At 37.4% G+C, this 13715-nt stretch overlaps 1 protein-coding gene across 1 annotated transcript in view; it reads right to left on the minus strand.

Annotated features, from left to right (window-relative positions):
* Positions 1 to 13715, minus strand: part of EXOC4 (exocyst complex component 4) — a 793839-nt gene that overhangs the window by 162418 nt on the left and 617706 nt on the right. Inside the window, exon 12 of the mRNA XM_024737973.1 lies at positions 8711 to 8847. Within this exon, the coding sequence (XP_024593741.1) occupies positions 8711 to 8847 (137 nt within the window). The remainder of the gene's footprint in view (positions 1 to 8710; positions 8848 to 13715) is intronic.

The following is a 13715-nucleotide window of genomic DNA, read 5'->3' on the forward strand; positions in this document are numbered from 1 at the left end:
ATAACCAAGTTACCACTGAAGAAATCAAAGTGGAAATCAAAAAATTGCCTAGAAACAAATGACAGTGAAAACACAACAACCCAAAAACTATGGGATGCAGCAAAAGCAGGTCTAAGAGGGAAGTTTATAGCAATACAATCCTACCTCAAGAAACAAGTAAAATCTAAAATAAACAACCTAACCTTACATCCAAAGCAATTAGATAAAGAAGAACAAAAAAACCCCAAAGATAGCAGAAGGAAAGAAATCATAAAGATTAGATCAGAAATAAATGAAAAACAAATGAAGGAAACAATAGCAAAGATCAATAAAACTAAAACCTGGTTCTTTGAGAAGATAAACAAAATTGGTAAACCATTAGCCAGACTCATCAAGAAAAAAGGGAGAAGACTCAAATCAACAGAATTAGAAATGAAAAAGGAGAAGTAACAACTGACACTGCAGAAATACAAAGGATCATGAGAGATTACTACAAGCAAATCTATGCCAATAAAATGGACAACCTGGAAGAAATGAACAAATTCTTAGAAAAGCACAAACTTCTGAGACTGAACCAGGAAGAAATAGAAAATATAAACAGACCAATCACAAGCACTGAAATTGAGACTGTGATTAAAAATCTTCCAACAAACAAAAGCCGAGGACCAGATGGCTTCATAGGAGAATTCTATCAAACATTTAGAGAAGAGCTAACACCTATCCTTCTCAAACTCTTCCAAAATATAGTAGAGGGAGGAACACTCCCAAACTCATTCTACGAGGCCACCATCACCCTGATACCAAAACCAGACAAAGATGTCACAAAGAAAGAAAACTACAGGCCAACATCACTGATGAACACAGGTGCGAAAATACTCAACAAAATACTAGCAAACAGAATCCAACAGCACATTAAAAGCATCATACACCATGATTATGTGGGGATTATCCAAAGAATGCAAGGATTTTTCAGTATAGGCAAATACATCAATGTGATACACCGTATTAACAAACTGAAGGAGAGAAACCATATGATCATCTCAATAGATGCAGAAAAAGATTTGACAAAATTCAACACCCATTTATGATAAAAACTCTCCCGAAGCAGGCATAGAGGGAACTTACCTCAACATAATAAAGGCCATATATTACAAACCCACAGCCAACATAATTCTGAATGGTGAAAAACTGAAACCATTTCCACTACGATCAAGAACAAGACAAGGTTGCCCACTCTCACCACATATTATTCAACATAATTTTGGAAGTTTTAGCCACAGCAATCAGAGAAGAAAAAGAAATAAAAGGAATCCAAATCAGAAAAGAAGAAATAAAACTGTCACTGTTTGCAGATGACATGACACTATACATAGAGAATTCTAAGATGCTACCAGAAAACTACTAGAGCTAATCAATGAATTTGGTAAAGTAGCAGGACACAAAATTAATGCACAGAAATCTCTGGCATTCCTATACACTAATGATGAAAAATCTGAAAGAGAAATTAAGGAAACACTCCCACTTACCACTGCAACGAAAAGAATAAAATACCTAGGAATAAACCTACCTAAGGAGACAAAAGACCTGTATGCAGAAAACTATAAGACACTGATGAGAGAAATTAAAGATGATACAAACAGATGGAGAGGTATACCATGTTCTTGGATTGGAAGAATCAACGTTGTGAAAATGACTATAATACCCAAAGCAATCAACACATTCAGTGCAATCCCTATCAAACTACCAATGGCATTTTTCAGAGAACTAGAACAAAAAATTTCACAATTTGTATGGAAACACAATAGATCCTGGATAGCTAAAGCAATCTGGAGAAAGAAAAATGGAGCTGGAGGAATCAGGCTCCTGGACTTCAGACTATAGTACAAAGCTACAGTAATCAAGACAGTATGGTACTGGCACAAAAACAGAAATACAGATCAATGGGACAGGAGAGAAAGCCCAGAGATAAACCCACACACGTATGGTAACCTCATCTTTGATAAAGCTGGCAAGAATATACAATGGAGACAAGACAGCCTCTTCAATAAGTGGTGCTGGGAAAACTGGACAGCCACATGTAAGAGAATGAAATTAGAACACTCCCTAACAGCTTACACAAAAATAAACTCAAAATGGATTAAAGACCTAAGTGTAAGGCCAGACCCTATAAAACTCTTAGAGGAAAACATAGCAGAACACTCTATGATATAAATCACAGCAAGATCCTTTTTGACCCACCTCCTAGAGAAACGGAAATAAAAACATAAATAAACAAATGAGACCTAATGAAACTTAAAAGCTTTTGCACAGCAAAGGAAACCATAAACAAGATCAAAAGACAACCCTCAGAATGGGAGAAAATATTTGCAAACGAAGCAACTGACAAAGCATTAATCTCCAAAATATACAAGCAGCTCATGCAGCTCAATATCAAGAAAACAAACAACCCAATTAAAAAATGGGCAGAAGACCTAAGTAGACATTTCTCCAAAGAAGATATATAGATTGCCAACAAACACATGAAAGAACGCTCAACATCACTAATCATTAGAGAAATGCAAATCAAAACCACAATGAGGTATCACCTCACACCAGTCTGAATGGCCATCATCAAAAAATCTACAAACAATAAATGCTAGAGAGGGTGTGGAGAAAAGGAACTCTCCTACACTGTTGGTGGGAATGTAAATCGACACGGCCACTATGGAGAGCAGTATGGAGGTTCCTTAAAAAACTAAAAATAGAACTACCATATGACCCACCAATCCCACTACTGGGCATATACCCTGAGAACACCATAACTCAAAAAGAGACATGTATCTCAATGTTCAGTGCAGTACTATTTACAATAGCCAGGACATGGAAGCAACCTAAGTGTCCATAGATAGATGAATGGATAAAGAAAATGTGGCACATATATACAATGGAATATTACTCAGCCATAAAAAGGAATGAAATTGAGTCATTTGTTGAGATGTGGATGGACCTAGAGACTGTCATACAGAGTGAAGTAAGTCAGAAAGAGAAAAACAAATATCGTATATTAACGCATGTATGTGGAACCTAGAACAATGGTACAGATGAACCGGTTTGCAGGGCAGAAGTTGAGACACAGATGTAGAACAAACGTATGGACATCAAGGGAGGAAAACCGCGGTGGGGTGGGGATGTTGGTGTGCTGAATTGGGCGATTGGGATTGACATGTATACACTGATGTGTATAAAATTGATGACTAATAAGAACCTGCAGTATAAAAAAACAAACAAAAAACTAATACTAAACTTTCTTTGGGTTATTTGTATGTAACTATGTTAATATAAATGTTTCAGACATTATGTGAAATTTCTAAAGGTCTTATATGTTCTGGTATAATGTTATAAGTCATAATTCTAGTTATTACTTTAAAATGTATATCTCAGAAATAACTAAATTTCCTTGTCTATTGCATTACTATGAACTTTCATCAAATCTTTAACTGTGGTCACTTTCAAGTCTTTTTGTCATTTACAGACAGTTCTGGGTGTACTCTGATGGTTTTGCAAAAATGTTCCTATAAAAGGGTTTCATCTTCAAGGAATTCATGGAAAAGAGTCTGACAAGTACAGGTTTCTGGTAACTGACTATACTGCTGAACTGAATGGATAAGCATTTTCAGAACTCTAATGGAAAACTGATGAATTCATAAAAGTGCTAACAAAAGATCAAGATAAAAAAATTAATTACACGGGACTGAGTGAACTGATGAGGATGATTATAATTTTTGTGACTTTCTGTTTGAATCAAAAATAAAAATCCCACAAGGACTCAGAGGCAAAAAATATACAAATCAATTTTCACTGAAAAGTAAAGGAGCTGTAACAGTGGAGGATTCCTGGACTGAATGTCAATATTATGACACAGTATGAGTGTGTTTCGTGTTGGGTAATTGCAATCAGTGTTGCTTTTGTTGTGGTCATCCATTTACAATGCTTGGTGTCAGTTTATCTCTTATAAAAATAAAATACAGTGTGTGTGTGTGTGTGTGTGTGGAAAAAAAAAAAAGAGAGACATGTATCACAATGTTCATTGCAGTACTATTTACAATAGCCAGGACATGGAAGCAACCTAAGTGTCCACAGACAGATGAACGGATAAAGAAGATAAAGAAGATGATAAAGAAGATGTATATTCCAATATACAATGGAATATTACTCAGCCATAGAAAGAAACAAAATTGAGTTATTTGTAGTGAGGTGGATGGACCTAGAGTCTGTCATACAGAATGAAGTCAGAAAGAGAAAAACAAATACTGTATGGTAACATATATATATGGAATCTAAAAATAAAAATGGTTCTGAAGAACCTAGGGACAAGACAGGAATAAAGATGCAGATGTAGAGAGTGGACTTGAGGACACGGGGAGGGGGAAGGGTAAGCTGGGATGAAGTGAGAGAGTGGCATTGATATATATACACTACCAAATGTAAAACAGATAGTTAGTAGGAAGCAGTTGCATAGCACAGGGAGATCAGCTCGGTCATTTGTGACCACCTAGAGGGGTGGGATAGGGAGGGTGGTAGGGAGATGCAAGAGGGAGGAGATATGGTAATATATGTATACGTATAGCTGATTCACTTTGTTATAAGGCAGCAACTAACACAACAATGTAAAGCGATTATACTCCAGTAAAGATGTTAAAAAAATATACTAAAAGTTATGGAGTGGAAAAGAAAAAAAAAGAAAACATATGAACCCCTGAAGTACTGAGTAATATATGGTCATCAATCTCAAAGGAAGTTTCAAGACATATGTCCCCCAAAACTCTCAACTTAGCCCTGTCCTGTTGAACATTTTAAAAAATGACACACACAAAGAAACTAAAAGATTGCTAATAAAATGAAGAATGACATGGAATTTGGAGGAATAGCTATGGTTTTTTGATGACAGAATGAGGATTCAAAAATATCTCAATTGACTGAAATGATGAGCTAAAAATAACATTAAATTTAATGGCTACATGTGAGATCTTGAATTTAAGTTAAAAAAAAATCCCTGCAAATATAGCTTAGAAAAGATAAGGTTAATTTCAGCTACTATTTCTTCTTATATTTCCTTATTCCCTACAGCCAACCAGTGGCCATGCCCTACAAATTTACCCCCTTAATTTACGTTTCTTGGTCTGCCCCTTCCCCTCCGCTTCCCCCGCCTCTCCTCTAATTCAGGCACTCTCTGCCTCTCTCCCCTCCACCTCCGCACTCTTGCCTTTCCAATCCATTTTACACAAAGCTCAGAAAAATCTCCCTAAAGCACAGGTCTTCCCTGGAATTCCCTGTTTACTGACCTTCAGTGGTTCCCACTACCGAACTTTGAAAGGTCACGTTCCTTAAGCCTGGCATTCAAAAGCCTCCATTTTGGCTTAGCCATCTTTTCCAAAACCCAAACATTCATCACTTGCTCATCCTTTTCCTGCTCTTCCCCACCACCTTGACATTGTTCTGGTTCCTTCACTCCTTTAGCTCCTTCAGTTTTAATCCTGTCTAAATCCTCCTCATTCTTCACAAACTCTAGGTTTGTAACCTTCACCAAACCTCTCTTGTCCTCTTTAAGTAATTTCTTCCTCCTAGAGCATGTCATCATTACCTATCTTACCATATTTTCTGTCATAAATTGATGCTGTGGATACATGTCTGATTTCTTTGTCCCCTATTTTCCTTTCTATCCTCAACCAAGGACGTAAGCTCATTAAGGGTATAATCTGTAACTGATGGACTTCTTTATTCCGACACACTCACATGCAATGATGTGTGTCTGGCACTGGGTCCTGCACAAAGAAGGCAGTGGTTTTGCTGAAGAACAAGAGCACACTTGGAACATTGGGCTCAGAGTGGAGTACTCCTTTTTTAAGATAGATACTACCAGACTAATGGCAACAGAGAAGGAAGAGTGGGATGGTTTGCAGACCCAGGACGTATCAGAAACCAAGGATGTTCTGTCTAGGGGAAAAGAAAAACAAAACAAAACTACTAAATGGACCATGAGAGCCATCTTCACATATTTGAAGGGTTTTCATGTGTAAGGATGAAACTGATTTGGAATCACTACAGAAATAAGAACTATGTCCAATCTGAATATTGTTTCAAAACAAGAAACTTCAACGGTGACCACTCCGCTTTGTGGATTTAGTAAGCTTCCTATCACTTGACTTGTTGTGAGGCAGGATCATAAATGAGGAAAAGGTCACCTACAATCAATAAGGTGCCAAGCTATACAAACTTTTAAAAAGATTTCTTTCAAAATAACAAGAACAACAATAATATATAAATGACCATCAGTGGGACTTAGGGTCTATTGTCAATTTTGCTATATCTTGGGCAGGTTAGGTAACATCTCCATTATAATTAATACTCACTGGCATTATTATTTGTTAGAAATTATGGGTTGCCCTTAATGAAATATAAGAAAAAGAAGACATGCCTTGCTTTAAAAAAAAAAAGCTTAAAATTCAATGCAGGTTAAAGTAAAAGTAAATTTTTAAAGTATGTTATTTGACTGTCATTTGGTAGATGTGACATTCACACAACCATTTTGGAGTTAACTCTGTGGCCCAGAAATTCCACTCTTAGACAACTAACACAAGGGCAGTGGCTTTTAAATTTTTCGTTTGGGTATCTCTTAAAGGAATTTTGAAAAACTATATTCTCTTTCCCACATTTTAAAATTGAAATTTAGTTGTTGTTTTTTTTTAGTTTAATGGTTACAAAATATTAAATTTTGGCACATTATAAATATTGACTCTTTAAATCACTATTTTAAGCGTAACCAATAGAATCTCAATACCATAGGGATTTGAAATCTACCATGATACATTTAAAATACACAAAAATAAGCTCTTTTTTAATGGTTAGGTATTTTTCATTTTTCTCTTTCAGTTATTATTTCTATTTCATTTCCTCACCAAGTTTTATCCTATTGGAATACATCTTTATGCTTTAAAGTACTTTACCATTACTCTATTTGTAGTTTCCTGCAAAAAATAAATTATTTGTACAAATTAAAATCTAAAAAATTTAAATTAAAATTTTCTTTACCAAAAGACTAAATGTTAACATACCCTTTGTTTGAAGTGCCATTAGAATTATCATTTGGTACACAACTGCGTATAGCACACTTGTTGATTATGTGTATGATTTTAACCTAAAAGTATTATCATTCCTGATGAATAATTATTGAACAAAAAAAGTAAAATATTATTGGGAATGCATCTCTCTGAGTTTCTTTTCTTTATTTGGTTCTTGTAACTGTGGATAAATATTACTTATTGCAGGAGTGAAGGAGGTTAAGCATTAATCTATGTTATATTCCTTGGCCAGATTAATCTTCCCTGAACACTGCTCCCTGGTTTACTTATAATGGCTCCTTCTCATCTACTAGTCAACATCTAAATTTCCAAGCCTTATTATTTTTTTTTTTTGGCGGTACGTGGGCTTCTCACTGTTGTGGCCTCTCCAGTCGCGGAGCACAGGCTTCGGACGCGCAGGCTCAGTGGCCATGGCTCACGGGCTCAGCCGCTCCGCAGCATGTGGGATCTTCCCGGACTGGGGCACGAACCCGTGTCCCCTGCATCGGCAGGCGGACTCTCAACCACTGCGCCACCAGGGAAGCCTCCCAAGTCTTATTTTTCAAGATCCTTTGTTATATGGTCTTACTTTTCCTATTCAACATTACTTCCTACTACCTTCTCCTAGGAACTCTGTTTCATTCAAACCTCCTCCACCTTTAATCTCCCTCTGAATACCAGGCAACTATGTTTGTGCTTCTTCTTCATCCCTGCAATGCCCCTGTTTATTCTTTCCACCTCCCTAAATCTCACCCATCTTTCTAAGGTCCAGAACCTAACTCTCGTTCTGTGAGATCTTTCCTGACTCCAATCAGCCTGTCACTCTTTTTCGTGTTTTATTCCTTCTGCTCTTATAAGTCTGTATTGTACAAGTAGTACCTGATGATATACTATACTGTACCCATCTATCCTTAATTATACATCACATAAAATTTAGTATTTTATTATACATTCTTTTCTTCTCTAATTGTTTCATGTCTTGTCAACCAGACCATAATTTGTTCCTATTATTACCTTTTTACAAGAGGTGCTATGATCTCTTCCACAAGCTCAAAGAGATTTGTGAACTCAGAGAAAAGAAATCAGAGGGAAAACTAAAGGTTTTCAAGTTCATAACAATGATTTTTCATTTCTATTGATGCTAAACAGGGTAACCATCCTTTCATGACAGTAGGAAGGCTATAGGTCAAACATCAGGAGGAATACGTTTCAACAGACTAAAAAGAAATCATATTATAGATTATTAAGGGTTACTAAGAGTTCAAAATTGCTTTACTTTAAAGATCTTTTAGAATCACAAGAGGGGCTAATCAAGATCCAGAATTTCCTTGAGGAAGACACATCTTATGATTCTAGACTTGCATAAAAATCAAGGCTGACACTTCATCTAAGCCACCCAAAGGCAGCCCTAAGTGGCTCTGTCCCTTTGTACCTTCCATTCCCTCTGCTGGTATGACTATACGTGTGTCTAGGAGACTACTTCTTTGGCACATGTTCTCATCAGGCCTCTTGACAAACTCAAGGATGGTCCTTTTCTACAATGACGGAAGGTTAGGCTATAAGGGCAGTATCAGCCACCACCCCAAAGGTCAAGTTCTAAATTGATGTTGCTTAGCTTCCAACAGAAGCTCTACCTGTAGGCTGCAGCGCAGGTGTCCTTGTACTCCTGTAGCTTCACGCACACCATGTTGAGGAACTGATCCGAATAGGCACTCAAGTCATGCATCAGGTTCATGAGGTCTTGCACTGTCTTCTCTACAATGATTGTGCTCTGGAAAAGAACACAGAGAGGACAAAGAAACTCATGAGTGTTTTGACTCGAGTAATGTTTACGATAAGGAAGGGCTACTGAAAGGATGTGATCACTTAAGACACTTGAGCTTTCCTAGAAGGATGTGACATTTAAAAATACTCCTGAAAAACAACAACAAAATAACTATCTTACATAGTGCTAATCTTCCAAAGACCTGAGAAAGTGTTTTTTACGGAAGGACACAGGACAGGGAATTTCCTATTGGTTTCATGGAATTCTTGGCATCTACAAGATATCTCTGCGGCTTTTAAGAAAGCAAATGCATATTCAGTTGGAGCCTGATTTATCACCCCCAGGGTTATACTTTGAGATTAGGGACTCATGACAGGCAGCATAAAGAAAAAGCCTTCTAGGATTTGTTTTTTAAAGTTTCAAAACCATCAATCTATTAAGAATAACAACTAACATTTGTATTGTGCCTTACAGCTTGTAGAATGTTTTCACATATACAGCATATGTCACCTCACTTGAAACTCACAGAATAATCATGAACACTTATTAGATTCTTACAAGTGCGAAGCTGAGCTAGGCACTCTACACGCTTTACGTCATTTAATCCTCTCAACGCACCTACCTATCGGCCGAATCCCTTAATCATCCCCAGTGTAAAGAGGAGGAAACAGGCTTAGAAAAAGAAAGAAACAAAGCAAGGGCTCCAGACTTTGCTCTTTTAGCTATACCTTTCTGCCTCAAACTTTTTCTCACGAGATCATAGTATTTCCTGTTGTTTTTGTCACTGTAGGAGCAGTGTCCAAAGACACCCAGACATGTTTTTAAACTGAACTAAAGGAATATCCAAGGGAAAAAATAAGCCCATCTTAGACACTGATGGTACTGTACAGTAAATTGGTGTTATCTGAAAAGAGTCATATTCAATAAATTCTAAATCTCTGGTTAAGAAAAGACAGAGTTGTTTAAACCATTAGTTCATGCCTCTTTTGAAAGAAGCACAATTACACTGGAGTAAATATTAATCACAGGCTTAGAAGCTTGGAATCCTTTGGTCAATAACCGGTTTGATGAATATGTATTTATTTATATAGAATTCCATAAGCAATGTAGACTTAGCCATAAAAGTAAACATTAAAAATATTTTTTCCAGCCTGACACTAACCTTTGAAATAATCAAAGGCATTTTATTATGCTTAAATACAGACTATGGGGTACGGCGTTTGGGTTAGCTTTTTTTTTTCTTCTAAACATAAAAAGAATGGATAAACATGTACAGCTTTTCTCAACACAACGGAGGATCAGTTTGAGCTACGAGCTTACATATGCATGCTTATTCAGGACTATTGGGTTCTAGAGGTTTCTTCTTTCCTTCTCCTCTCCCCACACTCCAAGTAAAATAATCAGAAGGTGAAAAGGAAGGAGCAGTTATACCGTGTAAGGCAACTGCATAGGAAACCAAATTACAGTCTCTATAGAATCCCCACAAGTTCAACTTCCTTTTCTGTATTGATTTTAAGATTAAAGCACTGCAGCTTCACCCTGATCCATAATCCTGTTTCTCTGTGTTTGTGTGTGAGTGACAGGAATTGATTCTGCTTAGCTACATGTCCCCATGCTGCTAAGAAGAATCAAAAATCCTCATCCTGATTGAGAGCACAGGATATCCTACAACACGTGGACAGCAATGAATAAAGGAGAGTAGAGTGCAGCCATCCTAACAAAAGCCGTTTGAAATCTGACAAACACTGCGGGGAAGATGAGCACAAAGAAATTGCTCAGATTATTGAGAGAAAGGGCCTGGTTCTATTCCCAATTACGCTACTGATAATCAACTCTGGGGCAGTTTTGGGTAGCCCCTTCCTTTCTGATGGCTCCATCTAGCCTTCTGGTAACCAAGGATAATTTGATGGCTCCTCTACTCTACTGGCCCTCATCGCTCAATCGGTGTCTTGGTGCTTGCAGACTTGGGGAATACTGTGTAACTGTTCCAGGTCATCTTAGGTGTGTTTGTTCTTCCTGATTAGATTATCAACTTCTCAAAAGTGAGACAAGTGTTCTTATTTTCTAAAACCTTCCCATCCTTCCCTTCTTTTGCTTGTTTTATAATTTCTTAGGATCTTCAGGACAATACTACTAATCAAAGAAACGGGACTAGTAATGTCAACCCATATAAATAATGTGAGGGATGTCATATATGTGAGGGATACTAGATACAGGCATCTTTGCATTTGGAAGTCTCTTTGGGTGGTTCAGTTTGGTCTGTATTTATGCCTGTGTTTTTGGGTGATGAGAACTGTGCTGGTGACAGTCGGAGAGGAAGGGGAGATTGTTGACATAGAGGAATATCCCCTGGAGATAAACAGGAAGTACCTGCAGGGAATGATTAGTTTATGTGATGCTATACGATTATATACAATTTTCTAGCTATTTGGTTGGTTTACCTTGTCATGGTAGCACTCTGGATAATCAATCACTACATTCTCTTCAAGGGAAATGACACTGTAGTTTGCCAAATGATGCATATTTTTACAGGGTCGAAAAGATTCAATTTTCCAAGAATTTACAACAATTTCCAAATCAGTGGCTCTGACAGATAAATACTGAAAATATCAAATTTCTAACAAGGTCAATCCTGTTTTTAGTTATTTGATCCCTTTGGTATCACAAATGATTTATTGTCTTATTATTAATTTGGGGAATTGCCAATGTTGACTATAATGACTTCATAATAAGTAAAACCCTGATTTTATTCATTATAATTTCCATTAAACATATCACAAATGATTGATATTTGTTTAAAAATAACTCAATTCTCATTTCTTGCAACCTACTACCAGGTAATAAGTCTGAGCATGACATGAAAAATGAGAAAAGGAAAAAAAAAATCCGAGGATAGCTGAGGCAATAAAAGAAAAAATAACAACACTGCTATGAAAAATAAACAACTAAAGTTTCTTAGAGGGATATATCAGCAATCTAAAATAAGAGGACAGTATATAAGGACCAGCTCTTTGGTTCTGAACTTAAACATTTTAATGAATGAATGAATGAAGATGATTGGACACTGAAGACCTTGTCCATTTAGCCCAAGCCCTGATGGGGTATGGCAACCACTGGTTCACTTCTTTATTTACAGTCTCTTCTGTCACACTACAAAATCCTTTTGATCAGTGACTATACCTTCATATCTCTACTGCCTAGGAGCAAGGTATCTGGCACACTGAAGGTGCTCAAAAGACGTTTATTGGACGAATTAATGCACATTCAGAACAGAGTGAAAAGACAGATTTAGAGTATAATTTTAATGTAAAATAGTGGGTCAAAAGCCTGATTTGGTAAAGTGGAATCAGACCATGGCCTCTTTGTTACATTACTGTACCTTAATTCCCATGGTTCTAAAGACTGAACATTTATTATGACTAAAAGTCTTAGACTTTGCTACCAAAACATTCCTAATTTCACTTGACTGTATTATTTTCTATAATGGAAATCCATAAATATATATACACACACAATTCAGGAAGTATAAACTCATAAAACTTTAGTTTGGAAAATGCAGTCTCTGTATGTGTGCTGTTTTAGCCCTTGAATCAGGGATGGTTCAGAGACGCTGCAGAGAACCTAGGGTCCTGGAAAACTACTTTAGGAAGAATTTGAAAGAAAACATAGAGTAAATCCATTCGTCACTTGAGACACACCCCACTACACCATACATATACATCAGCAACTGTGGAGGGAGAGGGCTTCATGAATGTCTGACGATGACAACAATGTTTCTGCTTATGGGGACACATCCAACTACAGGTCACCAAAACTTGTCATTCCATATTGTCCTTCCAATTACCATCAGCTCTAAGTTGTGGTTGGCCATAAACGATAACAACTACAACAATGACAGTAATGACAGAAATCAAAAGGAAATTTTGCTTTCTGTTTTTTAATCTATATTTTGATTTGCGTGATGTTTATAATATTCTGAATGGGTTTGCTCCTTTAATAAGCTAACTGGTAAAAGACTACATATCCGGGGAGTTGGTGACTGAGGAAACTGCCACGTCTATGCTCTTCTTAATCATCCTCCACCTCAAAAGCTGAGTAATCTTTTAAAAAGTTATGTCTGGGCTTCCCTGGCGACCCAGTGGTTAAGAATTCGCCTGCCAATGCAGGGGACACAGGTTCGAGCCCTGGTCCGGGAAGATCCCACATGCCGCAGAGCAACTAAGCCCGTGCGCCACAACTACTGAGCCTGCGCTCTAGAGCCCATGAGCCACAACTACTGAAGCCCGCACGCCTAGAGCTCATGCTCTGCAACAAGAGAAGCCTGCACACCACAACAGAGTAGCCCCCCGCTCAACGCAACTAGAGAAAGACCATGTGCAGCAATGAAGACCGAGTGCAGCCAAAAAAAAAAAAAAAAAAAACTTACGAATCTTTAAAAAAAAAAAAGAGTTCTGTCTCCCACAGAAATGAGTGCTTATGTCCATCAAAAAGACATGAACACAAGTCCTCATAGCAGTTCTAATTATAATAGTTTAAAAAAGTGATAAAAGTAGTCCTTATGTCCATCAATAGTTTATGGGCAAATGAACTGTGGTATACTCATACAACGGAACACTGCAGAGCAAGGAAAAAGGATGAACTATTACTGCACGTGACATGGACGTGCATGCTGAGTGAAAGCATTCAGACACAAAGCAGCACAACTACACTTTTGTCATTACTGTAGTTCAGAAACAGGCAAAAGTGATCTCTGGTGATGGGAGTCATAACAGTGGCCACCCCTGGAGGCGGTGGGTCCTGAATGGGAAGGGGAGAACCTTCCAGGTGCTGGAAATACCTCGAGTGGGTAGCTATTGCACGAGTAAAAACATGCG

Source organism: Neophocaena asiaeorientalis, unplaced genomic scaffold (assembly GCF_003031525.2).
Source record: "Neophocaena asiaeorientalis asiaeorientalis breed wild unplaced genomic scaffold, Neophocaena_asiaeorientalis_V1.1 scaffold364, whole genome shotgun sequence".
Taxonomy (NCBI): domain Eukaryota; kingdom Metazoa; phylum Chordata; class Mammalia; order Artiodactyla; family Phocoenidae; genus Neophocaena; species Neophocaena asiaeorientalis.